Genomic DNA, 19168 nt, shown 5'->3' with positions numbered 1-19168 from the left:
TAATGAGCTTAATAATAAATGGTTTTTAAAAATTACACATTACACACATATTTACCGAGGTACAGCCAATTCAAATATTCAACATATCATCATGTTTTCTCAACATACTATTAAGAAAAATGAGTTGATGAGCAAGTAATAATAATTATAATGAGCTTAATAATAAAGGGTTATTAAAAAATTACGCATTTTGTGTTCATTTATGTAGATATTTTTGTTTATTTCTTCAAGCTAATAATAATAATAATAACAATAATTTATTCACAAGAAGGTACAATGGGTTGGTAAGATAACATAAGATTGGTATTTGTACATTCTTGCAAAGCCACTAACAGGCAAAGCGTTTCGGGCAGGTCCTTAATCTAACATATCAGCTAAGATGAATGTCACTCTGTAGCAAGGCTTTATATCAACAAATAACTACAATATAAATTGTCAAGAGGTGATTACACTGGTAAAGATATATGTCCTAAGTACTAATATTGGGAATGTGGGTTGTACAAGATACAGTGTGAGTTTGAAGCACAAGGTATAAAACTATGAGGATGAAATCAAGTTCTTTATGTTTTTACTTTTGAATAAGGCCTAGGTTAGATTTTTTTTAATTCGTCAGGGAGTGAGTTCCAAAGACTGGGTCTTTTTTATTTGCATGGAGTGTTTGCACATAGTTTGACTCTAGGGATATCAAAGAGATATTTATTTCTGGTGTGGAGCTTATGGGTTCTATTACACCTATCAAGGAAAAGTTTCAGATCAAGATTAGCATTTAGGAACAAAGTTTTGTACATGTAAACAGCACATGAGAATGTGTGGAGTGAGTGTATGTTTAGCATGTTAAGGGACTTAAACAGAGGGGCTGTGTGTTGTCTGAAAATAAGAGTTTGTTATAGTTCTGATAGTAGATTTTTGTTGAGTGATGATAGGCTTGAGGTAATTTGCAGTGGTTGAACCCCATGCACAGATACCGTATGTAAGATAAGGATAAATTAGCTCGTAGTATAATGTGAGGAGAGCAGAGTGGGGAACATAATGTCTGATTTTAGAAAGTATACCGACCGTTTATGAGACTACAAGATTACAAGAAAAGAGTACAAGAAAAGTAAAGAAAATAGCAACATAACAGATTTAGGGGGATGACAAAAAAGACAACCACGAAACTGACAAAGACTAACGCTAAAAATTGGCCTCTACAAATACCCAGCAATGAACACTTGGAAATTAAAAGCTGCAGTTCATTAAAATGAGCATAAACAGTATTTTCAATTGAATAATAGTCATCGTGAGAGATGCACACAATACTAAAGGTTATCAAGGTTAAGAGATCTGAGAAATATGGGGTTAACATGGCATGGGTAACTCTTACTTATAATGTAAGTTACTACTTACTTACTTACTCTTACAATGAATGGCACGAAAGGAGGCACTGATGGAAGTAAGTAATTATCAAAAGAAGGTACCAAGCCGGGAAGGCTAGGTAACAGGCAAGGATGGAAGCTTAAGGGCAAGCATCAGTTTCTCTCTGCTTGGGGACAGAAATCCTATCGTCAACTATACTCATCTGGTCCCCCTTAGAGTGGTCAACTACTGAAAACTTTGCAAGATGCAACCCACAACAGTCGCCAAACTCCCAGGAAACAATTGACTGGTGGGCAGACAGAGGCATTATGTTAAAGGTTACATGTCTTAATGTCTCTGTCCAGCTGTGAGAAACGAACCCGGGACCTATTAGTTGTGAACAGACTGTACTGACCACTGGCCTCTGTTATGAGAATTTTTGAACGAACAGCATGTTAAAATTGATGAATGCGTCTTTGGGGTCGGCCGCTGGATGGAATGAACATATTCTGTGGACGGGATGCGATTGAGTTCAGTACAAAGCCAACTGTGCCACGAGACCCCTTAACTCTATGTGTGTTGTCATAACACACCACTACAGCACACCTGTGCTCTGGTGTGTTATGTCAATAGCGGGAGTTGTGGTGGTATATGCTATCTGGGACCTTCAGCGTTGTGGAAGGTGATTTGTACCACAGCAGTTTGTGCAACAGTCTGCTAAAAACCAACTGGTCCCAGGATCGATTATCGGGCAGAGCAAGACTTTTTTGGCACGTTTTCTTACACCTGATGCTTATGTTCACCCCAGCTTTAAATACATACCTGGAAGTTTGTCAACAGTTATGGGTTACACTTTGGAAAATGATGAGTCATTAGTGGGACGTCAATATGCCTAACAAGCTTCCTGTCCTCGACAAAGGGAAAATCATGACCAAAGTTCCACGGGCCTCCCTACCCTGACTCTGGCAGTAAGAGATGACAGGATTAGCAACTGGATTAGCAAGACACAACTGTGAACGTAACGAACCAAATCAATCTTCCTGATTTACAAATGACTCGCCTCTCCATGATAGCAACAGAAATATCGATTAAGGTGTGCTATTTGATAAGATTACGCTGCCCTGTTATCTCTGGAGCTGGCAGGAGCGCCGGAGTATGCCCTAGATTAACAGTGAGATACCATTAGTGGTGAGGTGCAGGAAGCAACCTGTGTGTCTCCTGAACTGTGAGGACGGCCGCGCATACATCAACAGGCTAGTCGCTATAGTAATCCTCGCCGCAGCCTAGTGTGGCTCAGATTGTGTATTATCGATAATGTGATGTGTGAGGGGGGTTGTGTGGCGGCCTGTGTTATTGTGGTGTGCTATATTACATGGTAATATAAGGAACCTGCAGAAAGCCTATTGGCTCATCAGGTAGAACTTGTATACATATATTCAACCAATCGTATTTATGCCTAACCTACGCTTGAAGCACTCTCACATCTACTACGTTACCTCTGTAATCTAAGACGCTATTCTCAAAGCAGTATTTACCAGACTTATCTAATTTGTTTTCATTGTTCTACGCCTGGTTTTGAGGTATCTATTTGACACAGTATTAATATTCCTCTCGTTATACCTCTTCATCTATATGTATACATCAATCACGACAACCTTCCTCTACTCCTTGCCTTTCTCGTGTGTCAACTGAGATGTCTCAATCTCTTCATCAATAAGAGAGATCTCCAATTTCTGAGATTATCCTCGTTATACTTATCTGTACACTTCAAGTGAACATGTCCATTTTAGAAATGAATTGCGTAATCTAAATTGAACATAAAATGGGCAAGATAAAGCTGAAGACTAGTATTAGATGTCTTATTATTAACACATCTAATATTAAAGCACAAATCCACAGGAGCCGTGACGTGGGTTCGAACCTATGGGCTAAGTATTCCAAGACGCGCTCTAGTCAACTGTACCACAACATGGTCATTTAACTTCTAATATTAATGCCAGTATCCATTGCGCCTGATTTTAAACATATATATACATTAATCTTTTTGGCCTAAAATTTATACTAATTGATGACAAAATAAAAGAACTACAAGATAGAAAGAACTGATAAAACTGTGTCAGGATTTTTAAACATTGGATATAAAAAGTGGAATTTGTGCCATGATAACTGCAGTAAAAGAAGAAATTCCTCAAAACAAATTCAAACAAAAGTAATTAATGAGAGGTCAGGTGAGTTATGATTAAAGGAGGATAGGACAAAGTTCTCTAGGAAGTCAGAACTAACCATATACAGACCCAACGACAAGCGCGCATAAAACCAAAGGGCCAATATACGGAATAATATTATCTAAAGGGCCAATATACGGAATAATACTATCCAAAGGGCCAATATACGGAATAATACTATCCAAAGGGCCAATATACGGAATAATACTATCCACAGGGCCAATATACGGAATAATATTATCTAAAGGGCCAATATACGGAATAATACTATCCAAAGGGCCAATATACGGAATAATACTATCCAAAGGGCCAATATACGGAATAATACTATCCAAAGGGCCAATATACGGAATAATACTATCCAAAGGGCCAATATACGGAATAATACTATCCAAAGGGCCAATATACGGAATAATACTATCCAAAGGGCCAATATACGGAATAATACTATCCAAAGGGCCAATATACGGAATAATACTATCCAAAGGGCCAATATACGGAATAATACTATCCAAAGGGCCAATATACGGAATAATACTATCTAAAGGGCCAATATACGGAATAATACTATCCAAAGGGCCAATATACGGAATAATACTATCCAAAGAACCAATATACGGAATAATACTATGTAAAATACAGGAACAATTTCTCAGACCCCTAGGAACAATGTCAAGTTTTAAATGGCTTCTATAAAAAATGCTAAAAACCTAGTAAATAAAGTTGACATTGTATCATTGTATGCATAACTGAGGTTGAAATGTTGAATGGTGTCCAATGTAAAATCGTAAAGGAACTGGTCCAAGAGCACTTGACATTCTCTATATGACTATTACCCGTCCAACGTGTACTTTCTTACCCAGTTCAGTGTCTCGCCAACTGTTCCCGCTTGTCTCTTCATCCTATACTCTAGCTGTGAGAAACAGTATCAAAGGTGTTTTTGTCCGTCTAGGAATATGCAATCAACCCAATAATGGTTTTCATTACTTGGTGACTTGACCATAACTATCAGATTTGTCATGCTCGAATTTTTTCTCCCTTTGAATGACCCCAAGTTGCTTTCAAAATTCCTTCTCTCCAAGTATTCCACTTTTCTCTTTCAAATTACTGTTCCCAGAATTTTGTAAGGAGTGCGTGCATGTACCACCAGTCTGACGTTTTGTACCGCCTGTTTATGTTAAAATAAAAAAAATTGTGACTACCATCTTTCGATATTTCTGGGAGCTCGCCAGATTGTATTATGTTGAAACCTGTTTATTAATAACAGAATCCTTAGAGACTACTTCAGCAACCACGATACCTTGTATGGTCCTGCAACTTTTGTAAAAGCTTATTACTTCATCACCAGTGACTACTCAAGCCATATCAATCCTAGGACTCTACCCTGGTTCTCTTTTGCAGACCTGGAACCTCTTGTTAAATTTCTTTCCCCGTACACACACAATGTTATATTTATATATATATATTTATGTTAAATCGCTGCAACGTAAAAATGTTAATTTTAAATACACAAGAAAATAATTATCTTTACCCATCAATTAAATGATTTTTGCCATTTGAATGCGTAATTTAATATGTGATTCCAGGCAGCGTGACCACCACCCTCCCGAGCATCTGGGCGAGGAGCTGTGCCAGTGGCATCATAATCTCCCACGGGAGACGGCAAGATGTCTAAGCAAGAGAAGAGTCCCACTTCCTTCATGCAATGGGCGCCCCCTCCGCCAGCCAGGGTCTCCTCCATGCAGTAAGTTACCGTCTGTCTGCTCGCTTCACTTCTCAGAATTCTGTTCCGACTTCCCCACGAAAAACATCAGTTTTTACCGATCATTTTGTACACACACACACATATATATATATATATATATATATATATATATATATATATATATATATATATATATATATATATATATATATATATATATATATATATATATATATATATGTGCCTGTCTGTTCGAGGCCAGAGAAGAAAGAAGGGAGATGAGTAGGGAAGGAAGGAAAGAGGGGGAAGATAGGGAGATGGGGGTTGAGGAGGGAGGGAAGGGGGAAAGGCGAAGGGAAGGGGGAAAGGCGAGAAAGGGGGTGGGGAAGAAAAATTGAGCGGATGTGTGTGAGAGAGAGAGAGAGAGAGAGAGAGAGAGAGAGAGAGAGAGAGAGAGAGAGAGAGAGAGAGAGAGAGAGAGAGAGAGAGAGAGAGAGAGAGAGAGAGAGAGAGAGAGAGAGGAAGGAAGGAAGGAAGGAAGGAAGGAAGGAAGGAAGGAAGGAAGGAAGGAAGGAAGGAAGGAAGGAAGGAAGGAAGGAAGGAAGGAAGGAAGGAAGGAAGGAAGGAAGGAAGGAAGGAAGGAAGGAAGGAAGGAAGGAAGGAAGGAAGGAAGGAAGGAAGGAAGGAAGGAAGGAAGGAAGGAGGGAGGGAGGGAGGGAGGGAGGGAGGGAGGGAGGGAGGGAGGGAGGGAGGGAGGGAGGGAGGGAAGGGGAAGGAGAGAGGGGTACCCGGGCACAGCCGGTCACCTGCCAAACTCGACCCCATACTCCACACACCAACAAAACTCGAACCCTTAACAATACGAGGAAACAAAACAATCCAAACTAAACCATGACAATGTACCCGATGCATCAAGACTCTTCCAAGACCACTGCCGAAGTCCGCCGCATCGCCGACCTTCTTCAGACCCACTTCTACGACCTGGTGACGACGTAGAGGCGAATCTAGAGTTGTACAGAACCATACCTGCGACCCGTGGAAGTATGGTTGAAGCTGCTATGTCGATCTGCACCAAACGACTCAACTTTCTTCACTATGGAGCCCATCTTGATGACAAAACAATGCTTATCCAAGTTACCATGCGTCGAAAAATCGTCGGCAACAAATCTAGGTTGACAAGTGACTGTTGAGAGCGACGGTCCTCCCCCGTGCAACGCTGCATGGTGACTGCGGCCGTGGCTGCGTGACCGCGCGTCGCTCCCTCGGGTCTCCTTTGAGTTTCTGATAAATTGTTTATATTCTCCATTGTGAGATAGACATCCATCTCACGTACGTTGGGGGATGATTTCCAATATTATTTGTAACTTCAGAATAACCGTTAAGGTTTACTACGTTGGCGGCATGCGTAGAAAGGAAGGAAAATGCATAATTAATTGATCGCCATATGGCATTATGCTTGAGCTGGGATAATAACAATTGAAATATCTCTATAACGAGACGCTATTAAAGAAATTATCTATATATAAAAAGTACCGTTATTACGAGTCGGTAACTTGTGCTAATATTGTGGCCGTTGAAGAAATTAGCGATGAAGTTAAATGAGTTAAGTTTCTACGTGGCCGATCTCCTGTTGCTAGGATACTCTGCCAAAATGTCCTCTTTAGCGCCTCTCAACTATCACCAGATGCTAAAAAAAAACAATTAAACGCCGATTGTAATCCTGGTTCTTTCACAGACGTATGACTCTCTCGTGTATATTGTACACCAGCCACAGGTGTTGTACAGTGATGTACGACTCTATACTGTAACACAAGCTAGAGGTGGTGTTATACTGTGATGTACGACCCTATACTGTAACACAAGCTATAGGTGGTGTTATACAGTGATGTACGACTCTATACTGTAACATAAGCTAGAGGTGGTGTTATACAGTGATGCACGACCCTATATTGTAACACAAGCTAGAGGTGGTGTTATACAGTGATGCACGACTCTATACTGTAACACAAGCTAAACGTGGCGTGGCTGCTCATTGATACTCTTCCGAATTTGACTTCCATCCAAGCGACTAGCATTTGTTTGGGGATTTTAATCAAACGCCTCCCTTAATTAAGATGCTGTGACCTCTGGGACCTAGATGGGGTTCTGGGTATTCTTCTACGCCCCAAGCCCGGCCTTGGGGGCCATGTTTATCTTGTGATTACCTGATCTAACAAGGCTGTTGCTTGGGGAGGCTTGCAGCTTGTGACCCAATCACGCGACAGCACCAAGGAGAGTGAGCCATTTTGTTACCCTTCGTCCCTCTTTCCCTTACAGCATGGCGACTGAGAGGACGGTGGCCAGCAAGCCGCTCCCGAAGACCCCGGAGCCTCAGCGACGCATCATTCCCAGGATAAAGAACCGTCGACGCAACAAGACGCTGCCCAACATCTCCCTCCCCACCAACGTCATGCACGTCATCCACGTCTACTTCAACCCCGTCACCGGGGACCTGGAGGTTGGTTGCTGGTGTGCGTGAAGGGAGGAGAGGGGATAGGACGGTCGCGTCAGCAGGCTGGGATAGGTGGGTTCAGCTGGAACGGTATAGAAAGGGAATCCACGCGCTGGAAGTCACGTCAGGTAAGGTATTTAAGACAGGTTAAGAAGCCAGACTACGTACGGTATCCATGCCAAGTTGGAAACCCAGATGAGGAGGCCAAGCCAGGTAAGGAGGTCAGGTCGGTCACAGGGGTCATGTGAAAGAACCAGGTTCGAGGACCAGGGAAGAGCGTCAGAAATATAAGGTAACATTCTCCAACTTCCTGATTGCATATCTTTATTAATAGAGCCTCTTATTTCCTAATGACTTCAGAGGTCTCGTGAAAACTTTAGTAACACAAAAATGACCTTAAATCACAAGCAATGAAACGAGAGGGATAAAATAAATGGAAAATTAGAGATAAATACTTAGATATATACCTAGATAGATACTTAAGATATATAGATACTTAGATAGATACATAGACAGTTAGATAGATAGAAATCCATGTAAGTAGAGAAAGAAATTCACGTGATGACTGCTCCTAGGGGTTACCGGACACAATGAAGGAGATGCTGGAGTCGTCGGCCATCACCAAGGAAGAGAAGCAGAGGAACCCAGAAGCCGTGTACCAGGCCTTGCGGTACATGCAGAACCCGCCCACCTACACCGACAAGTACATGACGCAACACGAAGGTCTCAACGGCAACCCTCACTTTCTTTACTTGCATTATTATTACAAATAATTTTCAACAGTGAATCAATGAAATGTGAAAACAAAAATTCTTGTCTATCTGCTGTTTTGTTCCCGCGCGGGGCCCCCTGGTCAGCAGCTGATGGGCCTGGCGGTACTGCTGCAACCTTTGAATAATACCTTTGTTGCTTACAGATGCCGACTACGACGACCTCCCGCCGCCCCGACCAGTCTTCCCGCAGTCTCAGACACCGTCCCCGCCCCTGCCGACCATCAGGGAGTCCAAGGAGTTCCCTCAAGCCCTGAAAGTGGTGAGTGGTTCGCTTTCTTCTGTCAGAGTCTGAGGACAAGGTCAGTGCCGTCTTGTCGTTCCCTTCCCGCCACTGGCCGCGACCTCTGAGCGAGGGAGCTGCTGTGTTCCTCACCCTGGGAGGCTTGAGCCAGATTCTTCCCTTGATCTATTTTTCTCTTGATCTATTCTTCCCTTGATCTATGTTCCCCTCGATCTATTCTTCCCTCGATCTATTTTTCCCTTGATCTATTTTTCACTCGATCTATTCTTCCCTCGATCTATTCTTCCCTAGATCTATTCTTCCCTCGATCTATTCTATCACTGATCTATTCTTACACTGATCTATTACTTCCTTGATCTATTCCTCCCTCGATCTATTCTTACCTTGATCTATTCTTTCCCTAGTTTATTTTTTCATTAATATATTCTTCCCTTGATCTATTCTTCAACTGATCTATTCTTTCTTTGACTTATTCTTCCATTGATCTATTCTATCTGGATCCATTCTTTCATTGATCCATTTTTTTCTTGATGTATTGGGATAGACTTGTGAGCATGTGGATAATGTGGATAATAAGTTGGCACAGAGAGAGAGAAATCACTCTAACGTGACGTATCACTGAGAAAATCCAGCGCATAGGTTCGAATCTGCATCACAGCTCCTCTGGATCTTCTCGATTTAGTTGGTGTTCGTTACAGTGTTTTCCCCGTACAGGCGACGGATTCCCGCGACCCGCCGCCGCCTCCAGTACCCGCCAGACCAGAGAGAACGAAGTCTATCTACACGAAGCCCGCAGACCAGACTGACGGCCTGCCAGCTCCCTCCAGGTATGTTGCGACCTGGGGGCCTCCAGGTATGTTGTGACCTGGGGCCTCCAGGTATGTTGCGACCTGGGGGCCTCCAGGTATGTTGTGACCTGGGGGCCTCCAGGTTTGTTGTGACCTGGGGGCCTCCAGGTATGTTGCGACCTGGGGGCCTCCAGGTATGTTGTGACCTGGGGGCCTCCAGGTATGTTGTGACCTGGGGGCCTCCAGGTATGTTGTGACCTGGGGCCTCCAGGTATGTTGTGACCTGGGGCCCTCCAGGTATGTTGTGACCTGGGGCCTCCAGGTATGTTGTGACCTGGGGCCCTCCAGGTATGTTGTGACCTGGGGCCTCCAGGTATGTTGTGACCTGGGGCCTTTAGGTATGTTGTGACCTGGGGGCCTCCAGGTATGTTGTGACCTGGGGCCCTCCAGGTATGTTGTGACCTGGGGCCTCCAGGTATGTTGTGACCTGGGGCCTCCAGGTATGTTGTGACCTGGGGCCTCCAGGTATGTTGTGACCTGGGGCCCCTAGGTATGTTGTGACCTGGGGGCCTCCAGGTATGTTGTGACCTGGGGCCTCCAGGTATGTTGTGACCTGGGGGCCTCCAGGTATGTTGTGACCTGGGGCCTCCAGGTATGTTGTGACCTGGGGCCTCCAGGTATGTTGTGACCTGGGGCCCCTAGGTATGTTGTGACCTGGGGCCTCCAGGTATGTTGTGACCTGGGGCCCCTAGGTATGTTGTGACCTGGGGCCTCCAGGTATGTTGTGACCTGGGGCCTCCAGGTATGTTGTGACCTGGGGCCCCTAGGTATGTTGTGACCTGGGGCCTCCAGGTATGTTGTGACCTGGGGCCCCTAGGTATGTTGTGACCTGGGGCCCCTAGGTATGTTGTGACCTGGGGCCTCCAGGTATGTTGTGACCTGGGGCCTCCAGGTATGTTGTGACCTGGGGCCCCTAGGTATGTTGTGACCTGGGGCCTCCAGGTATGTTGTGACCTGGGGGCCTCCAGGTATGTTGCGACCTGGGGCCCCTAGGTATGTTGTGACCTGGGGCCTCCAGGTATGTTGTGACCTGGGGGCCTCCAGGTATGTTGCGACCTGGGGCCCCTAGGTATGTTGTGACCTAGGGACCCAGGCTGTCACCCTCCCAGCTTCTTCGATACCTCATGACCGTTAATCTCATTCCCGTGACCTCTGACCTCGTCCACAGGTTCCTCGTGACCTTTGTCACAATTCCTCACAAGCCTTCACTCTGTTAACCAAATGACCAATATAAACACTATTCCTGTACACTCAATGATCCCCCCTCCCCCACACACCGTAGAACCCAACCACTTGGGCTGGACGGTAGAGCGACGGTCTCGCTTCATGCTGGTCGGGGTGTTCAATCCCCGACCGTTCAAGTGGTTGGGCACTGTTCCTTCCCCCCCCCCCGGTCCCATCCCAAATCATTATCCTGACCCCTTCTGCTATATAGTCGTAATAGCTTGGCGCGTTCTCCTTATAGGTCCTTTCCCTTACCCATAGTAGTTAAATATTTGACTAAAACTGACATATATGAAAGTTGTAATAATTTTTTTGGGGGGGAGGGTTGTGACTGATGATTTAAGATGTTGACCAGACCACGCACTAGAAGGTGAAGGGACGACGACGTTTCGGTCCGTCCTGGACCATTCTCAAGTTGATTGTCTTAACCATCGTCGATTGTCGAGACAATCGACTTGAGAATGGTCCAGGACGGACCGAAACGTCGTCGTCCCTTTCACCTTTTTTTTTTTTTTGAGATATATACAAGAGTTGTTACATTCTTGTACAGCCACTAGTACGCGTAGCGTTTCGGGCAAGTCCTTAATCCTATGGTCCCTGGAATACGATCCCCTGCCGCGAAGAATCGTTTTTTCATCCAAGTACACATTTTACGGTTGCGTTAAACAGAGGCTACAGTTAAGGAATTGCGCCCAGTAAATCCTCCCCGGCCAGGATACGAACCCATGACATAGCGCTCGCGGAACGCCAGGCGAGTGTCTTACCACTACACCACGGAGACCGCCTTCTAGTGCGTGGTCTGGTCAACATACTTCAGCCACGTTATTGTGACTCGTCGCCTGCTGATGATTTAAGAGTTGAGTTTGATGCTATGTTATGTTACCCCGGCAGGCCCCTAAGTGCGGGGGAGGTGGTGGTGGCGGAGGTCGGCCGGCAAGAGACCCCGGCCAAGGCCAACAAGCGGGAACAGTTGGCTGAGACGCTGACCAAACTTCGTCAGCTGGTGAATGTGGGTGACCCAAGACTGAGGTACAACCTCATGAGTAAGATTGGCCAGGGGTGAGTACAGGGGGTGAGTTTATAGTTTTAAGTTTGGTTTCATTTAGCTGTATATGTAAACAAATCCACAAGGGCCGTGACGAGGATTCGAACCTGCGTCCGAGAACATCCCAGACACTGTCTTAATCGACTGAGCTACGACAGGGTTAAAATGTAACTTACAGGGTTTATATGTAACTTAACCCTGCTGAATATAGCATTTTTCATTCATCATATTTAACATTAACAGGTTTCACAGTCATCAATTTTTTTTTTTTTAAATACTTAGGCCTATTGTATAATTATTGCACGTGATAGCGGAACATTCAGTACTAAGGGAGGGTAGAAATAGCCTAAAGTACTCAATTCCTTTAAGATGTATTTTCTTGTCTCAATAAACAAACTTGAACTTCAGTACTAAAGTTAAGTGATTCAGATCAGGCTTTAGGTAGTGTATGTACTAGCTCTACCTATAAATCCAACATTATGTTTGTAACGCTTCATCCATGTATGTACTCTTACCTGAATTTGAATTTGAATTTGAATTAAAGTGTGCTTGAAACCCATGTTTCAAGCGCGGGTTGGACAAGTATATGAGTGGGATTGGGTGGTTATAAATAGGAGCTGCCTCGTATGGGCCAATAGGCCTTCTGCAGTTGCCTTTGTTCTAATGTTCTTATGTGACTATGCGCGCGCAGGGCGTCAGGCGCGGTGCACACGGCTATGGACGTGAAGACCGGGGCTCTGGTGGCGGTCAAACAGATGGCCCTCCTGAAGCAGCCTCGTCCCGCTCTCATCATCAACGAGATCCTCGTCATGAGATGCAGTCAGCATCCCAACATCGTCAATTATATCGACTCTTATCTCGTTAACGACGAACTCTGGGTATGTTGTTAACGGCGCGGTGTAGGGGTGGTCTGATGGGCTCGTTACTAACAACGCGCTCTGGGTAAGTTACTGATAACTGGTTCTTGTTACGTTACTAATGACGTGTGGTCTGGGTACGTCACAGCGTCACTGCCCTGCCCCCCCACACCCTGTGGGATACCACAGGATGGGGGGGGGGGGGCCACAGGAATACCACATTTGCTCCCATGGGAATGGGAAGTCTCAAAGATCTCGGGCTCACCATAGCCCGTGCTACTTGGAACTTTTTGTTCCAAGTAGCGAATCTTAAACAACAGCAAAATCTTAAAGAAAACTTTACTATGATATCTATGTCATCTATGTCCGAAAACTCGGACATCTGTGTCTATACAAATCATTCACCCACAAAATAAAGATTTGTTCTATTTCTCAAATGATCTTCTAGATCTAAGTTACTAAGTCACGATAGAATGTAGACGATGAGTCACAATGACGGGGCTGAAGAACTGATGACCAAACCGAAACTCAGATGATGAAGAGACGACGACGTTTCGGTCCGTCTTGGACCATTATCAAGTCATTGATCATTCTATTGATCGAACTATTGATCATTAATGATCCAGGACGGACCGAGTCTATTGATCATCACAATAGAATGTATCTAATGCATGTATAACCTACTGTTAAGTCGTCGCCATTACTCAATAGATCAGTAGAACATTATTAAGCAAATCAGTAAGAGGTCTTGGGCAGGTTAATGGCATCTGGGGAAGTGCCATACAAGACCCGTTCTCTCGATCTGTCACTCCGTTAAAAATGCAACTCTTTTTGCCTCATAAGAAACGTACGCACCGAAGCAACCCACCTAACCCATCGAGACCAATGCACAGAAAACGTTAATTTTACGGTGCTTTAGTTTTAACCAACAGATTGCCTTTTTAACGAATTTGTCGATTCCGTTAAAAATGAGAGGACGGGTTGTGGTATGATAACTGGCCCGTCACTTGGTCAGCAACGTGGGTTATCTTGAGGTTATCTAAGCTCAGTTATCTAAAGTTAGTTCTCTATAAGTTATCTAAACTCTGCCCATTGTTGGGCAGTTTCTTTCACCCTATGCCCCTGTTACCCAGAGTTGGGTGTGGTGAGCGAGTGGATGGGTGAGCGCGCGAAAGTGCTGCCCTTGGCCAGGTAGGGGAGAGAGGGAGGGCGGGAAGGAAGGAATTATCAGGGGGAAAGCGCCATGCCATTACGACTATCTAGCCCTTGGAAGGGATCAGGATAAGGCACGGGAGACATCTCCCGTCACGCAGGGTGCAGTCACACCTCCACAGATCTCCAGTATCAGCTCTTGATACTGGTAATGGCTCAAAAAAGGGCCACCACTTACGGGCTATTCATGCCCGTGCCACCTTTTGGGTGGCTTAATCTTCATCAATCAATGAATCAGGATAAGGATTTGGGATGGGACGGTGGGAAGGAATGGTGTCCAACCACTACACACAGAAATCACAATTGCGTGATGCACTAAATGAACAAATCCACAAGGACCGCGACGAGGATTCGAACCTGCGTATGGGATGCTCTCGGACGTAGGTTCGAATATTCGTCACGGCCCTTGTGGATTTGTGCCCAACCACTTGGACGGTCGGGGGTATTGAACGCCGACCCGCATGAAGCGAGACGGTCGCTCTACCGTCCAGCCCAAATGGTTGGGAGAGTGAGAGTGAGAGGTAGAGAGGAGAGTGAGAGGGAGAGTGAGAGGAAGAAAGGAGAGTGAGAGTGAGTGTTGCCAACAGGTGATCATGGAGTACCTAGAAGGCGGCCCCCTTACCAACGTCGTCACCGAGACCTGCATGGAAGAAGGACATATCGCTGCTCTCTGCAGGTAAGCTCAAAAATCTCTCCACTTTCAACCAGTTCTAACACTTAATGCATCGTAATATTACCTCTGTCGACCACAGTTTAAAATTCTAGTGTGAGCGGATATAATAATTACTCAGAAAATAATTGTTGTGATAATTAATATTATTATAATTCTGAACAACGTGTCGTACTGTTCAATATAACATAACGGTGAGTGTAACACGCTCGTTTTATTCATCCTACTGGCCCGCAGGGAAGTGCTTCAGGCGTTGGAGTTTCTACACGAGAGGAGCGTAATCCACCGAGATATTAAATCAGACAATGTTCTCCTAGGCATGCACGGTGAAATAAAAATAAGTAAGTTCTCCCTCTAAACTATTTCCATGAGGCTTCGTTTTCTCTAGTATAAAAGTCTAGTAACTGTTAGTCTTCAGTCTTCCCTTTTAATTCACGTTGTGTGTGTGTGTGTGTGTGTGTGTGTGTGTGCTTGGGGGGTTGAGCTTTGGCTCTCTGGTCCCGCCTCTCAATTGTCAATCAACTGATGTACAGATTCCTGAGCCTACTGGGCTCTATCATATCTACATTTGAAACTGTGTATGGAGTCAGCCTCCACCACATCACTGCCTAATGCATTCCACCTGTTAACTACTCTGACACTGAAAAAGTTCTTTCTAACATCCCTGTGGCTCGTTTGGGTACTCAGTCTCCACCTGTGTCCCCTTGTTCACGTTCCACCCGAGTGTGTGTGTTGTTGTAATAAATATTTTTAAATATTCAAACACGATAGCAAAATATGTATGATAGCAACACCCATGATAAAAATGTAGTCTACCAAAAAACTTAAATAATTACTTTTAAAACCAAACGCTTACTTTCCAACTATAAAATCCTTCCCATAAATATCAGCAGTAAAACCATTTTTACAGTATACCTAAGCCTATTGAACTAGTAATGTGAACTATTAAATATTATCTTGTAATAATTACTACTACATTCACTATCTATGTATCTCTGTAACTATATCTTGTCGGTATATAATATATATGTGAGTTTTCAGTCGCATATAGTCCTTGGGACCATTCAGGCTTCAGGCTTGTTCGCAATATATATATATATATATATATATATATATATATATATATATATATATATATATATATATATATATACTCACCAAGATATAGGCTCAGTGTATATACATTATGGGTGTAATCAGGTCACTGAAACGTTAACTTTTTGCAGCGGACTTCGGGTTCTGCGCTCAGCTCTCGCAGGAGAGAACACAGAGGACCACGATGGTGGGAACGCCCTATTGGATGGCCCCGGAGCTCGTCAGTCAGAAACAGTACGGGCCTAAGATCGATATTTGGTCTCTTGGCATCATGGCTATTGAAATGCTCGATGGTGAGTTAAACACACACACACACACACACACACACACACACACACACACACACACACACACACACACACACACACACACACACACACACACACACCATTATAACTATCTCCTGTGTTCACATAAAAAATTGCTTACATACATACGAGTTATGAATGCAACCACTGATCCAAATATGCGGAAAAGCCACATTTAAAATATTAAAGAATGCTGAACGCATTTTCGATTCGCCTTCATTAGCGCATTTTCAATTCGCCTTTATCAGAGCAAGATAGCACTATCGTGCTCTGATGAAGGCGAATTGAGCCGAAAACGCGTTCAGCATTCTTTAATTTTCCAGACGTGGTTATTCCGCAAGAGTTATGATAAATTAGTGTTGAGAATCTGTGATATATTTTGAAGGAGAACCGCCGTATATGAAGGAGGACCCGGTCAGGGCCCTCTACCTCATCACCGCCAATGGCAAGCCCGAGATCAAGCAGCGGGACACGCTGTCGCCGCCCTTCAAGGACTTCCTCGACAAGTGCCTCGAAGTAGATGTTCCCAAGAGACCCTCGGCCAAGAAACTCCTTCAAGTAAGTCACCCTTCGAGAGCTCATATGTGAGTCGTACACAATATGTAGTGATGTAGTATGTGAGGAGATCTTGGGAGTTGTGTGGGTGGAAACGAGGCGTCTGGACCACCCCTAGACGCACGTCTGGGCCTCCCCTAGACGCACGTCTGGGCCTCCCCTAGACGCACGTCTGGGCCTCCCCTAGACGCACGTCTGGGCCACCCCTAGACGAACGTCTGGGCCACCCCTAGACGCACGTCTGGGCCACCCCTAGACGCACGTCTGGGCCAACCCTAGACGCACGTCTGGACCACCCCTAGACGCACGTCTGGGCCACCCCTAGACGCACGTCTGGACCACCCCTAGACGCACGTTTGGGCCACCCCTAGACGCACGTCTGGGCCAACCCTAGACGCACGTTTGGGCCTCCCCTAGACGAACGTCTGGGCCACCCCTAGACGCACGTCTGGGCCACCCCTAGACGCACGTTTGGGCCACCCCTAGACGCACGTCTGGACCACCCCTAGACGCACGTCTGGGCCTCCCCTAGACGCACGTCTGGGCCACCCCTAGACGCACGTCTGGGCCACCCCTAGACGCACGTCTGGGCCACCCCTAGACGCACGTTTGGGCCACCCTAGACGCACGTTTGGGCCACCCCTAGACGATATGCTACAAAAGTAATAACGTTTGTCGCCTTCTTTTGATAATTACTGACTTACTTAAGATTGATTGATAAAGATTAAGCCACCCAAGAGGTGGCACGGGCATGAATAGCCCGGAAGGACTTACCAAAACAATGTTACCTGGGATTTAACCAAATCCTCTTGGGGTTCCTAAGGTATCATGCTGATACCAAATCAGGATTTCACACATTAATCCCTAATCCACTCTGGTGTGGCATAGGAGTACTCCCTCCAACACTTATATCCTCCTTGATTTAGGATCAGAACATTTACCTCAGGAACCCTAGTGGGTTCAGGTAAATCCCAGGTTACGTCCCTGGGAGCCGGTCGGCCGAGCGGACAGCACACTGGACTTGTGATCCTGTGGTCCTGGGTTCGATCCCAGGCGCCGGCGAGAAACAATGGGCAAAGTTTCTTTCACCCTATATGCCTCCCTATTTTACCTAGCAGTAAAATAGGTATCTGGGTGTTAGTCAGCTGTCACGGGCTGCTTCCTGGGGGTGGAGGCCTGGTCGAGGACCGGGCTGCGGGGACACTAAAGCCCCGAAATCATCTCAAGATAACCTCAAGATACGTGACTTTTAGCATATCGTGGCTTAGTGGTTTAGGGTGTGTGCTGGGGAATACAAAGTGTGTGTGCGGGTTCGAATCCTCCTCCTCAGGGCTGCTACTGATTTTCTCATTAATACATCACGTTAATAGGATTTGTTTGTGCGTTAGTAGTAGTACTGTTATCACCAGTAACACCACCATCACTACCACAATCCCCACCAGTAACACCACCATCACTACCACAATCCCCACCAGTAACACCACCATCACTACCACAATCCCCACCAGTAACACCACCATCACTACCACAATCCCCACCAGTAACACCACCATCACCACTATCCCCACCAGTAACACCACCATCACTACCACAATCCCCACCAGTAACACCACCATCACCACTATCCCCACCAGTAACACCACCATCACTACCACAATCCCCACCAGTAACACCACCATCACTACCACAATCCCCACCAGTAACACCACCATCACTACCACAATCCCCACCAGTAACACCACCATCACCACTATCCCCACCAATAACACCACCATCACTACCACAATCCCCACCAGTAATACCACCATAATCCTCACCAGTAACGCACCAACACCACCACCAGTAACACCACCATCACCACCACCAGTAACACCACCATCACTACCACCACCAGTAACACCACCTCCAACAATAATAACGTTATCTGTCCCTACAGCACCCGTTCCTGAAGATGGCGGTGCCGCTCGTGTCCCTGCGGCCACTCATCAAGGCCGCCAAGGACGCTCTGGGGCTCCACTCTGACTCCAACTTCGTGTAACCAACGGGCCGGACCTCGAACTCCTGGAAGGTGAAGGCGACAAAGTCCAGCAGATGGGTTTTGTTAGTAGGGTCGGGAGCGCCTCTCTCAGGGGGCGCCTCTCTCAAGGGGGCGCCTCTCTCAAGGGGCGCCTCTCTCATGGGTGCCTCTCCGGGAAAAACTGAGTCATCGTAGAGATTCTCCCGATATCGTAGAGATCCTCCAGTCATCGTAGAGATCCTCCAGTCATCATAGAGATCCTCCCGACATCGTAGAGATCCTCCAGTCATCGTAGAGATGATCTAGTCATCGTAGAGATCCTCCAGTCATCGTAGAGATCCTCCAGTCATCGTAGAGATCTTTCAAGTCATCGTAGAGATCCTCCCGATATCGTAGAGATCCTCCAGTCATCGTAGAGATCCTCCAGTTATCGTAGAGATCCTCCAGTCATCGCAGAGATCCTCCCGACATCGTAGAGATCCTCCAGTCATCGTAGAGGTGCTCAAGTCATCGTAGAAGTGCTCAAGTCATCGTTGAATTGAATATAAAATAATTGTAAAACGCCAA

The 19168-nt window shown here is 45.5% G+C and overlaps 1 protein-coding gene and 1 long non-coding RNA gene across 3 annotated transcripts in view; one reads left to right on the top strand and one right to left on the bottom strand.

The window, feature by feature from the left end:
• Positions 1 to 6479, bottom strand: part of LOC138355184 (uncharacterized) — a 21356-nt gene extending 14877 nt beyond the window's left edge. The window contains exon 1 of the long non-coding RNA XR_011223903.1: positions 6292 to 6479. This is a non-coding gene — a long non-coding RNA (uncharacterized lncRNA). The remainder of the gene's footprint in view (positions 1 to 6291) is intronic.
• On the top strand, positions 2446 to 19168 carry LOC123769178 (serine/threonine-protein kinase PAK 2). Of its 2 annotated transcripts, none has more exons than XM_045760182.2 (13): positions 2446 to 2588; positions 5147 to 5304; positions 7582 to 7762; positions 8332 to 8479; positions 8673 to 8788; positions 9485 to 9597; positions 11734 to 11901; positions 12579 to 12765; positions 14544 to 14632; positions 14864 to 14967; positions 15853 to 16014; positions 16415 to 16587; positions 18521 to 19168. In XM_045760182.2, the coding sequence occupies exons 2-13, from the start codon at positions 5228 to 5230 to the stop codon at positions 18620 to 18622; spliced, it is 1620 nt and encodes a 539-aa protein (XP_045616138.1). In that variant the 5' UTR covers positions 2446 to 2588; positions 5147 to 5227; the 3' UTR covers positions 18623 to 19168. The 2 variants fall into 2 exon arrangements, with proteins under 2 accessions (XP_045616138.1, XP_045616139.1); XM_045760183.2 differs by having other exon boundaries at positions 2480 to 2601.

This window comes from Procambarus clarkii, chromosome 66 (genome assembly GCF_040958095.1).
Source record: "Procambarus clarkii isolate CNS0578487 chromosome 66, FALCON_Pclarkii_2.0, whole genome shotgun sequence".
Lineage (NCBI taxonomy): Eukaryota > Metazoa > Arthropoda > Malacostraca > Decapoda > Cambaridae > Procambarus > Procambarus clarkii.
Note: the sequence above shows the minus strand (reverse complement) of the source record. Positions and strands in the feature narration are given on the sequence as shown.

What these genes read in the sequence shown, in the direction of transcription:
- LOC123769178 (XM_045760182.2), top strand. Translation starts at nt 5,228, where the DNA reads ATGTCTAAGCAAGAGAAGAGTCCCACTTCCTTCATGCAATGGGCGCCC. An exon ending in GTACATGACGCAACACGAAG is followed by an intron (nt 8,480 to 8,672) that starts GTCTCAACGGCA and finishes TGTTGCTTACAG; the next exon opens with ATGCCGACTACGACGACCTC. An exon ending in TCGTTAACGACGAACTCTGG is followed by an intron (nt 12,766 to 14,543) that starts GTATGTTGTTAA and finishes TGTTGCCAACAG; the next exon opens with GTGATCATGGAGTACCTAGA.